The sequence below is a fragment of the Lepidochelys olivacea genome, assembly GCF_965140295.1.
Source record: "Lepidochelys olivacea isolate rLepOli2 genome assembly, chromosome: 8".
NCBI lineage: Eukaryota > Metazoa > Chordata > Testudines > Cheloniidae > Lepidochelys > Lepidochelys olivacea.
Window position 1 is genome coordinate 94,140,972 of NC_140418.1, and position 20,996 is coordinate 94,161,967.

General features: G+C 39.9%; 1 protein-coding gene across 5 annotated transcripts in view; it reads left to right on the top strand.

Moving 5' to 3' along the window:
- The window catches only part of DAB1 (DAB adaptor protein 1), a 685,851-nt gene that overhangs the window by 496,471 nt on the left and 168,384 nt on the right, over nucleotides 1-20,996 (top strand). For all 5 annotated transcript variants that reach the window (XM_084636865.1, XM_084636866.1, XM_084636868.1 and 2 more), the window contains one exon: nucleotides 4,840-5,042. In XM_084636865.1, coding sequence (XP_084492991.1) covers nucleotides 4,976-5,042 — 67 coding nt within the window. In that variant the 5' untranslated portion in view covers nucleotides 4,840-4,975. The remainder of the gene's footprint in view (nucleotides 1-4,839; nucleotides 5,043-20,996) is intronic.

Sequence of the window (20,996 nt, forward strand, 5' to 3'; positions counted from 1 at the left end):
GCTACTCCATCATAAATAGATGACACATCTATTGTTCATTAACATGGCTTTTTATGGGATTAAAACTTGCATAATTCCTACAAATGTGGGTTCCCTCTGGTCTTCTGTGAAGTTTTCTTTGTTTTGAGGGCTGCTATTGTAGGTAGGACCCTACCAAATTCGTAGCCATGAAACTCGCATCATGGATCGTGAAATCTGGTCTTTTGTGTGCTTTTACCCTACACGATACAGATTTCACTGGGGGGAGACCAATGTTTCTCAAATTGGGGGTCCTAACCCAAAAGGAAGGTGCAGGAGGGTCACAAGATTATTTTAGGGGGGTTGCGGTATTGCTACGCTTACTTCTGCGGCGCCTTCAGAGCTGGGCGGCCAGAGGGCAGTCCCAGCTCTGCAGGCAGCAGAGCAGAAGTAAGGGGGCAATATGATACCATGCCATCCTTACTTCTGCGCTGCTCTGCCTTTAGAGCTGGGATCCCAGCCAGCAGCCTCCGCTCTTCAGCTGCCCAGCTCAGAAGGCAGTGCCACCACCAGCAGCAGCAGCACGGATGTAAGGGTTATTTTAAGTACCGCAACCCCCCTTAAAATAACCTTATGACCCCCCCACTCCCAAGTCCTTTTTGCGGTCAGGACCCCTACAATTACAACATGGTGAAATTTCAGATTTAAATAGCTGAAATCATGACATGTATGATTTTTAAAGTCCTATGACTATGAAATTGACCAAAATGGACTGTGAATTTGGTAGGGCGCTAATTATGGGTTCATCATTTGTCATTTGTCTAGTAAAGTAGCTCTTAGTGCATTTTGCAGGATGTATTATATTCTTTTAACGTTTAGATATAAAATATAAACCCAAATCCTAGGGTGGAAAAACCAGGCACTCTGACAGTTGGTTTCATTATCCTTATCACTTTAAATAAGTGCTGTTGAGCTGAAAATATTAAGGAAACAATGTGAAAATGTTAAGTGAAAATATCCCCTACACTTACGTTAGTGGAATGGAACTGGTGAAAAATTTCATTCCAAGAATGACCTCTCATCCAATCAGCCATTCACTTATTTTCATCTCCTCTTTTTGCTTTCCCTTAACTAGGAAAGGTAATTAAAGTTCCTTTGGGCTTCAAAGTTCTCTGAGGACGTTGTTTTAACAGGCATCATGGCGTTGTAGAGATTCTTTTTTGTTTGCATGTTTTACTTACTCATTAGAGTTTCTAGGGGAGGAGCAAGGAACTTTATATTTTTAAATCAGTTTGGCAGACTTTGAACAGCTATCCTTGCATGTTATATAATTCTCGTACAGATTTGAAGAGCTCATTAAAGAAAAAAAGCCCTGACACACTTCAGGAATATTAAATCACTTCAGATAGTGCACAGAATGTAATGTTATTAAAGCATTTCAAAATGTTAAAAGAGATTTAAAAGTGCAAGTGGCTTCAGACCCTTTGCTTTGAAAAGTGATTTAAACTGTCAAATTCATTCCAAGTTTTGAAGAGCTTTAATCTCCTAAATTGCAAAGAACTAAACTTGTTAATAATTACAAGTTTGTTTGCACTGCATACTCAGAACTCTGGACTAGATGCTCCTTTCTGCTATGCAAAGGGGAGCAAACACACATCATTCATGAAGAAATGTGTTCAAGGAACTCATAAGAAGGAAAACATGTACAAGGTATGGAGCCCTTTGCCAGGTAACCACAGGCAGCCTTCTTCTGTGGTGACAACCTGGGAAAGTGACCAACCAGGAGGGGGAGGTGGTGCTATGGAGCTCTTTGCAGCATGCTGGTGTAATAACCAGCCATAACCTAGGCAGCAAATCACTGGTGTTCATTTCTGCCCCTCTGCAGCTTTTCTCCACCAGAAGTACAGAAATCAACAGCAGCACAGTGACTGAGAAAGATGGCCATCCTGTTAAGGGGGCACGTGGTACCTGCTTAAGAGAGTAGTTGGGGGCAGATATTCCATGGGGAGGGCCTGGCAGACATTCCACTGGAGATCTGTTTTATGAGGAGTCCAGATTCCAAATAGATCTTTGCATTCTTCATGGCTCAGTAGCTAAGCTACCCATTCCTTCTTTGCATTCATCATGCCCCTCCCGCACCATCTGGACCACCTTTTGCACTAACTTCTCCAACAGGATGTATTTTTGCAAAAGTAGAGGAGTAAGCATAATAGTTAAAAACTAAAGGTGTATTCTGTTTATGCTTCCAAACTGTTTAAACTGTTTACAATTTAAATGATAGGTTGCTCTGTTTTCTTTTTAGCAGGCATTGCATTACAGAAATTCCAAAATTGTGTGTCCTGAATAAAGCTTTTTGGGGGAGAAGGGGAAGTCCTATATAGAGAGGAAGGAATGTTTACGCTGCAGTGAAAAAACCCTGCATCTGGCTCTGGGACCCCAGGCACCAATCCGAGCCTGAACATCTACACCACAATTAGACAGCCTCTTAGTCTGAGCCCTGTGAGCTCGAGTCAGCTGGCATACACCAACCACAGGTGTTTGATTGCAATGCAGACATAACCAAAGGACTGTCTTGTCATTAAGAGACCGGACAGAGACTGATTTTGCATCTTGGCTTTGCGACGGACTTCCTGTGTGGCCTTGGACAAGTTGCTTATATCTCTGTGCCTCAGTTCCCCATCTTTAACATAGCACAATAATTCTTCCTGTCTGCCAGCCTTTGTTTGTCTTGTCTATTCAGACTATAAACTCTTCAGAGCAGGGACTGTCTCACTATGTGTTTGGACAACACAATGGAATACTTAGCAGAAATGAGACTCTGATCATGTATGGGGCCTATAGATACTGCTGTAGTACAAATGATGAATAATGTTACAGATTGATCAATGCAACAGATAAACTGACAGTTTAGCCAAGGAGTATATGACTATCTGCAGTAGTGCTTGTATTGTTACAGAAATACACAAAATTATGTTTTCCACAAGGCTATCATAACTCTATACCTATAGTAATTAAGACCCTGATGTTTATTTTCTGGCCTTTGATTTATGAAAACATTGTGATATTAAAAGTTAATGGAGGTGGGCACAAGCAGCGAGGTTCAGTTACAGAGGTAGAGTCAAATTTCCCCAAGGTTTGGGTATGATCTGAACCAAGGTTTAGGTTCAGTCCCATCTCTAAAAGTTGAATCTCAGACTGTTGAATTGTCAGTCCCATCTCAGGGCCAGGTTATGCCAGCTTTATTCCAGTTGAATTGTTCCTTGATCCATCAGTAGCTCTGCTGAAGAAAATTGGATCATTGACAAAGTAAGGTACTACTCAGTCTGAGGATGGGTGGCACAATATGGCCCATATTTTTCACCTGATTATGTCTACAATAACAGAATCCTTAAGGCTTGTTTAAAAGAAAAAGTTATATAGAAAATTCATATGTATTTTGAGAACATACTTCAATACAAACATTTACTAAGGTACTGTGAATGGGAATGTATTTTGTTTTATGATAATGTTATTCCCCTTCTGTGCATAGCCCCTTTTAGTTCTCCATGACTTGTCCAACCCAAACCAGTCCAGAATAGACCCCTCAGTATCCTCTTGCCCATTCATTCTGGGGAACCAGCAGTTTCAACTGCTGCTGCTTCTCAGATTGCTGCAATTGTTGTTTCGCCTTCTCCAGCTAGGGAGAGCAGTAAAGTAGCTGCTGTAAATTAGCCTGAAGAAAACACTTATTTAGCTAGCTAGCAAATGTTGCTCAACCTTTGGACCCTAGTTGTGTCCCTCCATGACCCACTTAAATTCCACCAACTCAAGGTCTGTCCCGAAGTGCAGTCAGTAACCTCACAGCTGCTGTCAAGACAATGATCTAGCCAACTGATCAACCTGGTCACATTGTCGACTGAATACCATAACATGTACACATTTTAGCGTGGCAGCATGGTCTAATGCAGGGTCCTCAATCGGGGGGTTGTGATGAACAGTTCCAGCAGGGTCACAACCACCCTCCCTTTCTCTGTGGCTAAAAGGGAGTGGGATCCTGAAACTTTTTCCTCTTGCAATGTGGTATCCTAGTATGAAAAAGGTTGAGAATGGCAGAGCTAGTGGGCTAAGAGACCGCTGGTGGGAGGAATCTGAGGTCAGGTCCCCTTATTCACCAGCCACATTAGCTGGTCAGGTGCAAGTGGTGAATAAGGGACTCCATGAAAAGAGGTGAAGTAATTTACTCCTTCCCCAGGGCAAGGGAGGAGCAGAGGAGGAGTTGTGAATCTGAGTCTCATGATTCATTCTCTGGGTTGCTCCTGGATTACACACCATGCCTAACTGAGAGCAGGTTGTATTCTCTCTCGGTCCCATCTGAGATAATATTATCGCATTTGAATTATTAGGGTTAATAATTAGTTAGTGATTGCAAAGTGCATTGAAGGGAAAATTGCTATCTGAGTTCTAAGAATTATCATGATTTTCTTTTCAATAAAACTTAGAAAAACAGATTCTGCTACACTGGGTAGCACCTTATTTGAAAAGTCTCAGCAGGATTCCCAGTGGAGTAAAATGCTTCTCAACACGAGTAAGGGTATAAGAATCTGGCTCATCAGGTTTATTTTTCTGTATATGCTCAAGAAAGTAAGGGCATAGGTAGGGCACTCACAAAAAGATAAAACTCAAGACTTAGTATCTATATACTCAATTAAGTAATGCATTTTATTTTGGAAACATGAAATTTTAAAACTAACATTCATGTAGGTTAGTTATCTGTGACTTCTCCCCATATCTCCCAGATCCTACTATCCTATAGACCCAGAAAGCATTTTAGATTTCTCTGACAACTTTTTTTCTCTTTTTAACTCAGAAAATGACGGTTAGTGTTTGTTTGTTTGTTTGCAGCACTCAAAAGGAGTGAATGAGATGAGCTATCTGGGTTATAGTATCTGAAGGGCTAAGTTATTCTCTTGGAGAGCCATTCTAAATGAGCCTGACTGAGATACTGGATCTGTGTGAAGAAGACTAAGGATATAATAGGATGTCAACTGAGACAGAACTTCCAGTGGCTGTTAAAACCAGCGCAAAGAAAGACTCCAAAAAGAAAGGTAGTAAGTCCACTTCTCTTTATATTTAATGAAAGACCGGTTTTCTTTTACACTTCGATTTATCATAAGCATGCCTGATTCTGTGCTCCTTGTGCAGGTCAAACTGCTGTTAACGTCAGTAGAGTTTTGTCTGCCTAGGAAGCATCAGATCTGGTTCTTTGTGTATTCAAAAAATATCACTCTTAAAACAAATGAAATGCAGAAACACCCTAAGTTACTGCATTATGCTTTATTAGTTTTCTACTTTATAAGTGTGTTGTATTTGTTTTGTTGTTCAAAATAGATAATCTAAATTCTTTACTTCAGAAGTATTGGTTTAGCCACTTTTAGCAAAAACTGTTTTTATTTTGTTAGATATTCTTTTGTTGGCAAATAATTCTTCTACTAACTGTTTTGTTTGTGTCATCTTGAACCGAACAAAAGAGGTTAAATGCCCTGCTCATCCTCATAGTTTGAATATTATGCAAGGATCTGCATAAAACACAACAGGATTCTTAAGAGAGACCACGGTGCTTATGGTGAAGGGGGTTGTGTTGGCTGCGTTATTAACCACATACAGGATATGTTCCTCCAGACTTTGCATGCATTGTGGTAAAAGCAATATTACTGAGCGGAAGGAGAAAACAAACAACAAAGAAATAATACACATAATAATTTTACATTCTATCCTACAGTTAAAATTCAGGGTCAGGTTGCGGAGCCTTTATTCACAATGGTGCATACTTACTCCTCTGTATAGCACTACTGAAGTGGGATTACTTGAGTGAGTACTTATCAATGTGAATAATAAAAAGAAGATGATCTTGAAGCAGTGATGACTAGCATGGTGCTGCTTGCCTTCTTTTATGTTCTACAAGGGTAAAAATTAGCCTCAGTTTCACTTTCTTTATACTTGAGACCCAATTTGAAACTCAAATTTTACAAGACCAGCACCCCGGCTTCAAAAACTTCTTATGGGATAGCCCAGGATAAAGTACAGATCCTGCTATTTCTGTGTTTCAGTTGCTGGAGGTTAGCCCACTGGAGGGCATTGGAACTGTGTGTTGTATGCTCTTCAAACAGAGAGATTCTCTGACTTTTTGCAAAAAGAACAGGAGGACTTGTGGCACCTTAGAGACTAACTAATTTATCTGAGCATAAGCTTTTGTGAGCTACAGCTCACTTCATCGGATGACTTTTTGGTGATTCATCTGTACTTTTGCTTATGTAGTGATTTTTTCTGGGTGCCTTGCTCCACTAAACCTTCTTTTGGGGTAGACTTCCTACTACTGGGACCTGACCCTCAAAATCCCAGCTAGATTTGGAAGTCCACTAGGCACCTTGAATTATATGCTTTGGAAGAGAGAAGATAAATTGGACACTTTGTTATGAGAACTCTTGAGCTATTGGTTTAAATGCATAAAAGGAGATTATTAATTTAACAGACAAACATTAAACATCATGGTTTAGCTTTGGAAAGATAATATTGGAGCTTTGTGGTAGCTGAGAAGGCATTATGTAGATCACAGGTTCCCAAACTTTTTTTTTTTGCTATGCCTCCCTTTAGAGAGTCATATCCCATGTGGGCCCCTCTCCCCAGCCCTGTCTCCAAGCCCTCTGCTTGGCTCCCTCAGCTTCTTTGCTCTCACTCTGCCAGCTTACTGCTCCCTCGACTAGCCCTAGCCAGCTCCTCTTTCTCCCCGGCCACACCGCAATCCCTATCAGGCAGCACCCCGCTGACTCTACTCACTGGCTCCAGCTGCTTCCTCCATGCTGCTGCTGCCTGGATCTTGCTTCCTGTGCTGCTGCCTGTTGCCACTGGCCCAGAGTCTGGGACACGTGTAGGGAGGGGTGGGGGCATGGCAGTAACAGACACTGTGGGAGCTGGCTGGCTCTCCAGTCCCACCTCTGGGGCCTCTCCTTGTGTGCCGGCTGCTGGACAACTGTGCACAACCCACTGCTGGCAAACCTATGATGTCGATGTAAAGAGGTCCCCTCCCTTGCCAAGATGTACAGCTGAAAGTAGAGCTGGTCAAATTATTCATTACTAACAATATTTATTTTCTCTTGGCAATGAATTCCACATCTCCTAATCTCTTTGTTTAATATTCACCGAATATGGTTCAGGCAAACACAAATTTTGGCATATGGGTTGTTTACATACTGTGATTGCTCTATTTGTGGTTTGTGATTGGTAATTTAAGTCACATGGTGTTGCTTCTGCTCCATAAATCAGTTGATGAAACTTTTGGAAATAACAAATAATTCTCTTAGGGATTGAGTTTTTTGATGAGTAATTTGTGCCAACATTCATGTAACTTTCTAGATTCACAAACATCTTCACAAATCTTCAGGGGTTGAATACTTTGTAAGTCTTATCCCCACAAATGTAAGTGAACAGGACGCACTGCCATTACTGATGAGAATATTCATGAAATATGTTGTATATTCTGTGACCAGCTCTAGCAGGAGTTACCCTTTATCCGTCATGGCGAAGTGGCTGAAAAGTGATCAGTGCACAGCAGTAAAACATCTCCAGAATTAATCATTTTCTGTATTGAATGTATAAGTCTGACTGCTTTGAATAACAGCCAGCAAGCTGCTGGGGTCACAGTAGAATAGGTTTTTTGGACAGGCTATGTATAAAATTCAGGTAATGTATTAGCTGTTCAAATCCTAGGTCGGGAAAGTGAGAAGAAACTTGATTTGTTCATTACTTTTCATTGGTTCATGTCACATCATGTATATCTCAGCAAATGAGCCCTAACCTAGAACAGTGTGATATGATGGACATTTGGAAAAATCTGTGTTTTTCAGGTTCATTAACTGACATCAGAGGGGGAGTAGCAAGTGCACAACCTGAAGTTATGTTTGTAGACACTGAGTTCAGTTATCCAATGGAAATGACTATTCTGAAGAAATAAGTCTTTGCTTTATAAAGACTTCAGTGAGTCTGTGTTCATTGTTTTGACAGCTGCTTCCATTTAAAAGCAGAGATATGCGTCTTTCACAATATAATCTGATATTCTAATGCATACAAGACAACCTACAATATTGTGTTAAGCAAGTATGTACCTGTAAACTCCAGAGCTTTACAGGACAGACTTTCCATAGGTGTGTTGCGTATTGCGTATTGCGTATTTTTAGATCTATACTGACTGAAAGAGAATAAGCATAGGTTAGGCTAAATTGTCTTCCCAGCTGTACCATAGGTTATCCCTGCGTTTTTAGCTAGACCACTGAAACCATCTTTGGCTCAGTTTCTCAATCTCTATAAAAGTGATAATATTTCTGGATTTCAAAGGAGTATTGTGAAGCATAATTCATGAATGTTTGTAAGACACATGGAGATCTTCAGGTGGAAAGTGCTACAGCAGTGCAAAATATTGTCATTAACTAGGTGAAAAAAATGAAAACATGGTTATTAAGTTGATATTGCCAACCCATTTTGGGTGTTGCATAGCTGTTTTCTGCAAATTGATTGAATAACATGAATACTAAAATTAGAATTTGAATAGCAGTTTTATGTATATTATATATATTTTAATCAGATGAGGTACATGCTGACCACCTAAATCAGAGTGCCTCCTTAGTACTTTTTGAATTTCTTAGAATTGTGGATGTTTCAGAATTAGGTTTTTTTGTGATTCCCAGTGGGGAAAAAGATAAATAAAACTGGGTATGGATTTAAATACTCTGTCTGTGATTGATACTGGTAATGACTTGATTGGCGATAATAAATTGACAGCTTAGTTTTTAATGTGATTTACATACTGGACAAAAAAGTTACTCAAAATAGCTGGTATTAACAGTAGTCTGATTATGCCAATACAAGAGATTCTACAATGTTATTTTGATGTATAGAACTAGGTGAAATTTTTCTACTAAACAATTTTCCTGCTGAAAAATGCAGTTTCATCAAAAAACAAAATGAGAATGTCATTTAAAATTAAACTTGTCTATGGAAAACTTTGAAAGACACAAAATGAAAATGTGAGGAATCGCTAACAAATTTAGTCTTTAAGGTGCCAGCGGACTCCTTGTTGTTTTTATGGATACAGACTAACACGGCTACTCCCGATACTTGCCTCATACAAGGTGATCCTGGACAAAGGGTGGTAGTGACATGTAAAGAGGCACATAAAATGCAAGTACAATTTATTGTCTTGGGCTTGCAGTACAGTTTATCATGGGCTTACTCATTTGCAGGAGTTCATGATGCCCACATTCTGCAAGGCACTGACAGCCTATTCCATATATGCACTTAAGGCACTATAAAAAGAATTTATTAATAAGAGTATTTAAAGATTTTAAATAATATAGGACCAGCCTAGCTCAGGAACTGCCTGGTGCCCTCTGTTTATATCACTGCAACTGAGATCTGTAGGATTGGCCATGTTGACTATATGAATATATTGGGCGGGCTGAGTTGTGGGTCCACATTTGAGCAAAAGCAGAGAAGTGGTACCCTGCGGGCCTAAGTTAAGCCTTTTGTGTTGCTCTTGCATAGTGCCCCTCGGATTTGAGCAGTTGCCCTGGTTTCTGCCATAACTTTGAATTCACTGATTGTTGTTGCTCTTAATATTATGCATTAGCCACATTATAGTAGTGGCAGGAAGCCAAACCCTCTTCTTTCTAGTGCTGTATGCACCCATAGTGACAAATGGTCCATAGGTGAAGAGTTGACAATCAAAACAGGCTAGACAGCCAGCCGTGCTGACACCACTTTCATTTGTTCCTTTACAAACAAAAAATCCTTTAATTTTTATGGATATTTTAGCTTTGAATATAAACGGGATTTGATGTTAGTTTAGTCAGGTGACTGATAGAGTTGTGTGGTGAAATTTGTGACACTTGTTATTGTGCTGAACCTGCAACTGCGGATCATATTAGGGATATTGCTGCAAAGAAGTCTTGAGATTAGTTAATGCTTGGAAAAGGTTTCTGAGTGCTGTTCACTCTTGAGATCTCTTAACCTTTCTTTAATGCCTTCAAATATAGCTCCACTTGTTTTCATTTGAATAATCTGCCTTAGATATAAAACAAAATGTCGCTTTGCATCTCTACAGGACCTTTTAGGTTTTATTTGTCTGCTTCTGATTATTAAAGCGATATAGACACTGTCAGGTCAAATTTATATTCTGTGGCTCTGGCTGGTGAGTAGAAAAAGGGAGATCGTTAGGAAGAAAAGATCCAGTATACATCCTCAGCTGCACTCTGTACATAGAGACCATTTCAATGGTCCTGCTGCAAAGGTCACTGAAGTCCATGTCAAGGCTTCCATTGACTTCTGAGGGGTAGGCAGTGGGTCAAATATGTCTAAATTTTGCTACTGGGACACTCTCCTCAGAGTATTAGCCAGAACTGTAAGCCACAGTCTTACCTTTCTGCCTCAGCAAGAAATAACTTTGTTGGAGCTTAAATCTCATGTCTGCTCCCTGCTACACCAGTCTGGTCACCTCACCAGCAAAATCCTCAAGACTCTGCTAGTCTTGACCTTGCCTTGCAGGTAACAATCAGTGAATTCTAGTTCCTGAGTTCCCCAGAGCTATCCAGTCCCCCTCACTGGATATGCCCGGAAATTATTAAGTTTGCAGCCTCCAAAGAGACATAGTACACACATCAGCCTGATAGCTTAGCTAAGGACTCAGTCTTTACTTCAATTTAACAGCACTGAGATGGCGTATCATAAAACAAAGTATAAGATTATTGATAAAGAACATAGATTTAAATGAAACTAAGAGAAAAAGACACCAAAAATGGTCACAAACAAAACAAAATAAAACATGCTTTCTAGTGTCCAAGACTTAACTTTAGCAAGATGTGATCTGTGTTTTCTCACTTACATCAAGCTAACAGCCTCTCCAGCTCTTCCAGTTGGAGGATCCAATGTTTACAGAATCAAGAGTGCCGTCCCCTTCATTCCCTAAGTGATGGGTAACTAGAATGTCTTTTTGCTCCTCTTATATTTCCCCAAGTCCATTGTTTTTGTCTCAAGAACCAGAAAGATCTCTTGGGGGTTCAGACTCTGGTGTGGCCCCCTGGTGTGCTCACCAGGATGTTCCCTCTATCACTTGTTACCTTGATTGTTTACCTTAGATGTAAATGTACTTTCATTGTCCTCCGCCTGTAATCAAGCCAGGCAGATAGGTGAATCCACATTCCTTTATCTAAGGCAGGCTTGTTTATTCACTACCTCCGAAAAATATGTTAACATATTTCTAAAAAGAAAAGGAGTACTTGTGGCACCTTAGAGACTAACCAATTTATTTGAGCATAAGCTTTCGTGAGCTACAGCTCACTTCATCAGATGCATACTGTGGAAAGTGTAGAGGATCTTTTTATACACACAAAGCATGAAAAAATACCTCCCCCCACCCCACTCTCCTGCTGGTAATAGCTTATCTAAATTGATCACTCTCCTTACAATGTGTATGATAATCAAGTTGGGCCATTTCCAGCACAAATCCAGGTTTTCTCTCCCCCTCCTTCCCCCCTCCCCCCACACACAAACCCACTCTCCTGTTGGTAATAGGTAATAGGAGAGTGGTCACTTTAGATAAGCTATTACCAACAGGAGAGTGGGTTTGTGGGTGGGGGGGAGAGAAAACCTGGATTTGTGCTGGAAATGGCCCAACTTGATTATCATACACATTGTAAGGAAAGTGATCACTTTAGATAAGCTGTTACCAGCAGGAGAGTGGGGTGAGGTATTTTTTCATGCTTTGTGTGTATAAAAAGATCCTCTACACTTTCCACAGTATGTATCCGATGAAGTGAGCTGTAGCTCACAAAAGCTTATGCTCAAATAAATTGGTTAGTCTCTAAGGTGCCACAAGTACTCCTTTTCTTTTTGCAAATACAGACTAACACGGCTGTTACTCTGAAACGTATTTCCAGAACACAATCCTTGCATCCATAACACAGTGATATTCATGACCAGTGTGTCACCAGTTTTTGTATGATATCTTACTTGATTCACTTTTATAGTGCAATAATATATACAATCAGTTGATTGAGTTGTGGTTCTGACCCTTTGTTTTCCCCGTGGGGTGTTTGGACCTTGATTGTTACAGTTACATAAAGTTTTCTTAATAAATTCAGCTTCTATATTGATCATTGTTTTACCTTGCTGGGAGATGGGGAGTGGGAGGTTGCAATCTGCAGGGCTTTGGTGGAGAAAGATATAGGCAGGTGTCGTAGATAGCGACAAGAAACAGGATTCCCATGGTGGGAAGGAGGAGTTCTATGACAGCTGAGCCAAATGACAAATACTGTTCCTGCAAAGTCACAGAATTTATGAGACCCTGTTTATGTATCTGGAACAGCTGTTGTTTTGTGTGGTACTATAGTCATGCAAACTGATTCCCTTACAGGAAAGGTATATTGAAATATCCTCATTAAGCATCATTGTGACAATGTTTCTCTTGCTATAAACTTTTCAGTCATTCTCACATCTTTTTGCTCTCTTTCCATTATTGCTAGAGCTGATTTGTAAAACGATGTCTGTCCGACGCTGAGCGATTATTATTAAGATATGATATATAAAATCCTCCCAGAGGCTGATGTGAAAGTTCTGCTTATTTAGGATAACACATGCTATACACCACAGCTGCAAAACTGTACAGTAACGTGAATGGTGGTTGAATTTCCTACATCAACATTATCACCTTGATGAATTCAGAAAATTAGACCATTAAAAATGTGAAGTACTAATTTTGCCTTTTTTTCAATCAATAGTGATAATATTTATCTATTGATATTATAAACCTCCGGGGTTTGATGGGCTGTAGAAATGCTACCTGTACATATTCCCAGCCACAAGTGTACATCAGGGATTTTAACTGCCTTCCTTTAGGATGGGGGTATGCAAACTCTGATGAGTGTAGCGTTTGTCAATGTAATTGTTCTGTTGCTCTTTACTACATATCTTGTCATGAGTCTAAGCAACCAGGGACCTTCGTTTCAATTTGACCTCAGCAATCCTCCCCGCTTGATCTCACTCTGTCACATGAGCTGACAGTGCACCATATGTCATTAGAAAGGATTATACTTCTGCCATCCCCCACCACCAACCCTAATCTCAATACCTTTGTTGGTTGTGATCCACTCGTATGGTAAATTACTTCCGTGCTGCAACTACCTAGAGAGACCTTGCTGGAATTTTAAAAGGCATCCTGAAGAGATTTCACATAGCTAATTAAAACAGTCTTGTAGGTCACTTCCCCACAAATTGGACATTTTATAGCAAGAGTAGGCCCATTTATTAATGATTCAGACTGCGCTACTTAGAAGCTGACTGTTCTTCTCGTTGCATCATTTGATTGACTTAGTTCGCTGAGTAGTGAATAAGCCCCGGGTGTTAGTAGCCTAGGGGTAGGGAATTGTACGTTTTTATTAGTCATCCTTGATAAAAATGTGAACCACTTGTGGTCTTGTAGTACATGGAGAAATCCCACTGTGTAAATATTTATGGACCATGAATCAAATATAAAATATTTACTTCAGTCTCTTGGAATTACAAATGACTTAATAATCCCTTTTGGGAACTGGTTTGCCTTGGTTAAGGATCTGTGTTAATGCTGTACATGGAAAATCTCCTTGTGGAATTTAACTTACACAGTGACATGTAAATGAAAAGTTTAATGGAGGTGAACCAAACTACCAAATTTGGATGCAGATTCTGAATCCACCAGTCTGGGCCCATATCAATTTTAATTAAGAAACTTAATTTGACAGTTCCCACACTCATTTTTGTATTTGACATTTTTTAGATGATTTTTGCTAGTTAAACTGCTGACCATCATCGCAGTTCTTAACTCTCTTTTTCAAAAGTGACTTAAGCATTTAGGAGCCTAAAGACAAGTCTACCCTACAAAATGAAGTTGACCTAAGTTACGTCGGTATTCAGCCACCACAGTAAGTACATCGCTTTTGCGTGTCCACACTACTTGTGTTGGAGGTGCACATCATCACCAGGAACGCTTGCACCGATTTAACTGTCAGTGTGGGGCATTGTGGGATGGCTTCTGAAGGCAGCAACAGTCGATGTAAGCAATGCAATGTCTACACTGACACTGCGTCGATCTAACTACATCAACAAGCGCTACCCTCTCATGGTGGTGGATTATTAAGTCGGGGTAGTGGGCAAGTTACATTTAGTGTAGACACTTAGAATTGGATCGACGTAAGCCGCCTTACATTGAGATCTATCTCTGTAGTGTAGACCAGGGCTTAGTCTTAATGAGAGATAGGCTCCTCAGTCACTTGAATGCTTTTGAAAACTCTAACCTAGGTCATGCTCAAGTTGAAGCTTACTTGTGCGGCTGCATGAGACGTTGCAGTACTTAAGTCTGTTTCAGGTAGCCTCTAGTGAGATGGGCGTTTATCAGACCCATGAGGCCCAGGCTTTGCATTGATTATTTTGGATCATAAAAATAGCCTATTTTTTGGGTTTGTTTTGGCAAAAAATTGCCTTTCCATCTAGTCTGGATTTTATTTGTGTCCAAACATGAATATACCCCTAGATTCATTTCTCCAAATGAAGGACTATTTGTATTCAGGCAGGACTAAACATAAATCACAACCCTGATAAAGAACTGAGTCCTTAGCAGGCCCACCATTCTCTTTTTGGAGGGAACATAGGGAAAAAGAGAGGATAGGGAGAAGACACCTTACTTACTTTTTCTTTTCCCTGATCTTTTTCTTTCTTAAATACCTGATCCATTCTACTTTGTTTTTGTCCACTGGCTCAAATTCTTTGTCCCACCAGTATTACTTTTCCACCTATGGACATTTTTCTGCCTACAGTTGTTACTCTGTAATGAATTCCCACTTTCAGAACCAACACATCCTTTCAGGAGCTGACAGGTGGTGATGCCTTGTGAAGGTCCTAAATTTTGTGCAGAAGGAGATAGGCGGTCGTATAATGGCCGGACATGTTTACACTTGTTCGTGGGACCGGTAAGCTGTTACACTGTGCTGGATCTTTTCATTTAGAGTCAGGCTTGACACTTCATAGTTTCACTAGCCCATGCACTTTAATGAAAGGTTCTCTGGAAATATAATGTATCATTGTAATCTTTTAGAATTTCCAGTTGCGTATTCTGGCTTCAAATGCTGTTATCAAAAAGTGACTGTAAAATGACACCTTTTGACTCAATAGATCTGCTCCCTGGGTGTAACCAGAGTCACATCTGCTGATTGTAATGAAGAATAGATTCTTACTATGTTTTTTTCCTGATAATTTTTCACAGACTTCCTTTGGGGAATGTGAGCTGAGTTCTATTCTGCCTTGTGATTCTTCAATATAATTGTTAATTAACTTCCACTTCCAGAATCACCATTGCTGGTAATGCACAAGCTGGGGGGAAAAAAGAGCTTGACTTTCAGATGACCAGTTAAGATTGTGCTGCTGGCAGTTAGGAAAACTGCAAGTAGAGCCTTTTTGAGGTAGAAGTCATCAAGATGCAATTCACATGCAACTCCATGGTACGGTTTTTACAGATTCATATCCAGATTAGAACTGCAGTTTAAAGTAATATTTCTTTTTTATGATTTGAATATTTTTATCAGTCAGTAACTGTATTTTATCAAATTTATTTTCGTTTTTTAAAATACGAAACGTCCAGAGTCAACAGTAATACAGTGCCATGAATAGCATAGTAATAACCTATGTTAAGTTGAGTCTAGTTTTCAGACATTACAAATGATGGGTGTTGTAAACAATGAAAAACAGGTGAATTTGTTCACATTATGATCTGATAACAAATCAGTTGAAGTGCCATCAGTGTAGTGAGATAGTCCAAGTTTTCGTAATGTGATTTATTTTGATTTATTTTTCTGTTTTGTTAGTAGATGGCTGTGATGCATGCTGGTATCTGGAAAAACAAATGTAGATTTTATTTAATGAGAAATCAAAGAGGATCACTGTCAAGAGCTTATTTTGTTTATGGGGAATAGACTTATTTATGTTTACCCACAGTAAGAACATGAGTTTTTCAATAATTTATGGATCAAGTACAACAAAATTAAATGATATACTAATTGAGGTTAGATGATTTGCTATAACAAACCTCTTGTGTGAAATAGTTACTGACAGCATTATCTGGAGATCTTTTGAGTGTTGGTAGACGTTCTGAATTCATTCTCAAGTGGAAATAGAATGGGAAAATCATTAATCTTGGCATTGTATAGATATAATTCACCAGAAATGGCTATCAAATAATTACTGTTGCAAATTCAGCGTGTGTGGGTCCTGTTTTAAATATCATGTCTAGACAAAATGGGTTACACCGTTGTGCTGATTAAAGAATTTTAGTTGAGGGAGTGACATCCTGCTTAAAACTACATTTACAATTGCACTGAATTGAGACACACCTCTATGAAAGATGGGGAGGGATCCCTTTCTTTGTTGTTTGGCCAAAGGAGTTGAGAGTCTGAGCAGTGTGGGATTAACTTCCTTAAAAGTCTTTCTTATGTTATCATTTCTCTGTATTGTAAAAATAGACAAAACCTTGCACCTGAAACTAATAATTAGGAGCCTACTGCAATGTATGTCCCAAATGAGGATTTGACCTCATAGCCCATTCAGATGGGGATGAAAATGCAGGAATGTAATACTGCATTATAAGATGGGATCTACCCTAGGAAATGCACCTATTGCTGACAGTGAATGTCAGCAGTGGGTCCAGCTGACCGAGTGCTGCAAATGGTTTTACTGTACATATAGATGAGGTCAGAAAACATGGTTGAGCCCTGCTTGGAGCATCTCACAAAAAAGGGTGGTATGTGTGGGCAGGGCTATCAGACAGGCCAGCGAATTAAATTTTTGGGCAAATGTTGTGCTTGTTCCAGTGCCATTTGAAATCAGTAGAAAGACTCCCAACAGGCTTGGTATCAAGACTTCAGTGCGTATCAGGGAAATTCTGTTCAGAGGATTCTAGAAGGAGAAAATCCACCCCCAAAATACTAGACTGTCGTGTAATGAATATAACTGAGCAAGAATTACTGTATTCATCCAGATTAGTAGCTAAAATGCCTCTAAAGGGTTGGATTAGTGACTAGATCCTTATGTGGCTGAGAAAGAAATATTCCACGGGGACAAACATGTTGCTAATAGCACTTTTATGCCATCTTTCATCCAAAGTTTTCAATTTTGCTTAATAAAAATATTAATGAATGATATTCCTACTAAGCTAGTTGCATTGGGTGCACGTTAACATTTCTATTGTTTTGAAAGATTGTGCTGTTTCCAGCCATATATGGGGAATTCTGCTAGGAATGGTAGAATCTTTCACAGTGGTACCTGCTCTGAGTATAGTATCGATACACCCATTGGAAGCATAATTGTTTCCACTTTGCAGATGGGAAAGCTGAGGCATAGACAGGTTTAGTGCCCTATTCTGTCCCCAAATACATTGATGGTATTGAAAGCCTTTCCAGTTTTACCTGAAATAAAGAGGTATTGTTATATTCATGTCTGCAATAGTGTGCTGTACATTCCTGGGCTGCTTATAGGAAATAACTTGAAAATTGTCAATGCAAAGGTCAGCTAGCTGCAAATTTTATTTGGTTATTATTTATGGAAATTAACAAGCTTCCATGTATTTCACCGTACATGGGTGAGGCTTAAATTGACTGCAAAGATAGTTGTGGCTGTGTATCTGAAGACAGAATTGATCCCTTACTGACTTATCCAAGATCACGGAGCAAAGCAGTGGCAGAGCTGGGTACATAACCTAAGGCTGCCAATTCCCAGTCATGTGCTGTAACTAACAGCTCACACTGTCTCAGTAACAGTTTATTAGTCAATCCATTGATCAACTTCTGGTGAAACAAATGCAGAGCAAAGTATGACTAGAAAAGCGTATTGGTTTCAGTTCTCATAGCCAAGAAGCCAGAGACCTAAGTAGGCATCTAGTTAAATACCTTAATACATTCACAGTAGTTAAAAAAAAATCACAACAATCTTAACCTTTAAAGCTGTAGACTTTTTGAATACAACAGTAACTTATTCATGAGGACTAGTCAACGTACACGTTGCCCTTTTGATATATGCTGTAACTGAATTTGTAAGCCCTTCATCCATTTCATATGACTTGTTCCTATCCTAGGAGTTCAAAGAGCTATAGAGTGAACCTGACTAGATAACAGGCTCAGTCTCACAACGATATATGTGTCAGGAACTGACATTCATTTTATTCCTTAGGAATAAAGAAAAGATGTGGTTATGATTCTTGTAGATTATGTGCTTTGGGTAAATCATCAATGTTTCCATTATGGGCCACACTCAGTAAATGTAACACGAGATGTACCAGTTTGGTCCTATGTTATATATTTGAGTTATCTGAAGGCAGAATGGCTGAAACCTTAAACACACTACACGTATTGGAATTACAAGTGACCATATATATTGGGGGGCAAATCACATGGTTTTGATTTTTTTTAACCTACTATTGTTACAGGTAATAGCTAAGTTTAGTGTAAAGACCTTAAAAAAATATGTTCCTATGTTTTTTTCGGTTTGCTGGCTTTGCCCGTTTGACAGCACTGTGTGTTTAGTTTCACTGTTTCCGACTTCATTTGTTTCCTTTTTTTGTGTAGGTCTTTCACATGACAACAGAGTGAAAATTAAAACAAACACACAAACTAAAAACAAGAAAATGTGATGGTAAAACCAGAACAATTGGGAGAGAATTCAGGGGTAGGTGCAGGACCTGAAACTGCTTTTAACTCCTTTTTTTAAAAAAAAGTAGAAATTCCAAGTTGGCGAAGTCACTTTACACATCTTTTAAATCATGCCTGATTTTTCATGCAGTTGGTTATGTACCTTTTAAAGTACCAAATAACCCCAGGCAGATATGGTAAATATGCAAAATAAAGAAGATTTCCATAGGTATAAACAATATGAGACGCAGGGCTTATCTACACTTGCAGTGCTGCAGTGTTGTAATGCTTAGTGAAGACACTACCTATGCAAGTGGGAGAGCTTCTCGCATCCGCCTAGGTACTCTGCCTCCACGAGAGATGGTAGTTATGTTGACAGGAGAAGACCTCCTGTCAACATAGAGCTGAATACGCTGGGAGTTGGGTTACTGTGCCTGAGTGACATCATTATACCGACATCAGTCTGTAGTGTAGACAAGGACTAAGATCTGAGAGAAAACTCCTTAAGAAACTTGGGAGCCATCCCAGTGCAGAGGGGACGCTGTAGAGGTTTTCTTGTTTTCATGTGCAAGGGAGGGTCAGACCACTCTGCAGCAGTCTTCCCAACATTCCCTGTACCTCCCCAGAAGGATCTATGCGGGTTCTGGAGTCCTTACGTGGAATGGGATTTGGAAACGATGACGTAGATCCTCCCCTAGGCATATCCAAAGGAAATATGCCAAAACAAATATTGCAACCCTGCTGCAGTAGTCTTTTCAGATAGGCCTCTTTGAAAGGGTCACTGAGCAGCGGCAGGTGGAGGAAGCACTGTTGGAGCTGCACAGGAGCCCATTATGAGGCAGAGTCTCCTCTGTGTGGATGGCCTGTGCCCCCAGTGAACTCTTGGGAGAGTTGCAGGTTCTGAGGGCCTGTTCTGTGTAGGGCGGCAGTGGGGTGGTGGTGATTGGCCAGCCCCCCCCGATCAATCTAGGAAACGTTTTGTGATGAGAGCCTTTGAGTAATTTTTCTCCTCCTATTCCCTTCCTAATGAATATTTCCATGGGAGGGTTGATTTGCACCTAGAGATATAAGATAGATCTAGTTTGCTAGTATACAAGGTCTTAAAAACTTGGTAATGAGTGGTCAGCTGTCTCCAAGCCTGTTAGATCATTTTAAAATGCAGCCATTTTTTTAAATCAAGGTTCCAAGCTTAAAACATAGATCACTGTGGTAAGACCCATACTTATTTTCCAGTTCAGTGAAGATGTTGCAGCTTATCTGACATAAAAAAACTAGCAATTGTATTTTCCCTAGACGCAAAATAGTTCTGCTGTCTATCACCAGTTGTTCACTAAAAATCTCTATCCTGGAAGGGCCAGATACTAATAAGCATCATTCATCTTGGATAATGACATATTCCACATAGAGTAGCTTGCTAGCTGAAAGATCTCAAAAACTAATTGCAAATGATAACTCATCATCCAATGGGGGCATTTCTGATGGGTTCTATGGGGATCTGTTCTTCACCAAATACTAGTCAATATCGTTATCTGTGATTTAGAAGAAAACATAAATTTATTGCTGGTAAAGTTTTCAGAAGACACAAAAATCGGCGTAGTGGTAAAATAATGAAAAGGACAGGACAGTATACAGCGTGACCTGCAGTGTATGGTAAGATTGCACTTGAGCAACATGCATTTTAGTACACCTAAATGCAAGGTCATGTATCTAGGAACTAGCAATGTAGGTCACACATGTGGGAACTACTTGGTGAGATTCTGTGGCCTGTGTTATGCAAGAGTTGAGACTATATGATCATATTGGTCCCTTATGGCCTTAAAAATCTGTAAATCTGTGAATAGTCCCAGTGACTTCAGTGGGACTGTTGCCAAGTAAGGTGCTACTTACTGCAAATAAGGACGTCAGAATGGAGTTTAGTTTTAGAATCCCTTTTCTTTGTATCTGAATTGTCACCACCTTTTGAAGATTGGTCTAAAAAAAGACTAGATTGAAACTGTGGCATGTCTGCAGAGCAGAGTTCTCTGGCTCAAATCAAAACAAATTTTATTTTTCTTTGTATTCTTGATTCCTGCCAAGTTAGATGACTGCTAAGTCACTATATGGTCCAGTGTACCTTCTGTCCCTGATCTGGGAGCATCCAGCTCAGGCGTTTGTTCTCTCCCTAGGCCACCATGCAGTCTTTTCTCCCCTCTGCACTGCAGGCAGGCGGGAGTATATAGGCCATAGTTTACCATCTGTTCTGTGTTGCAGCTTGTCTCCTCTCCCTGGATGCAGATCCCTGTTCTACAGGGCTCTTCTCTTTCACAA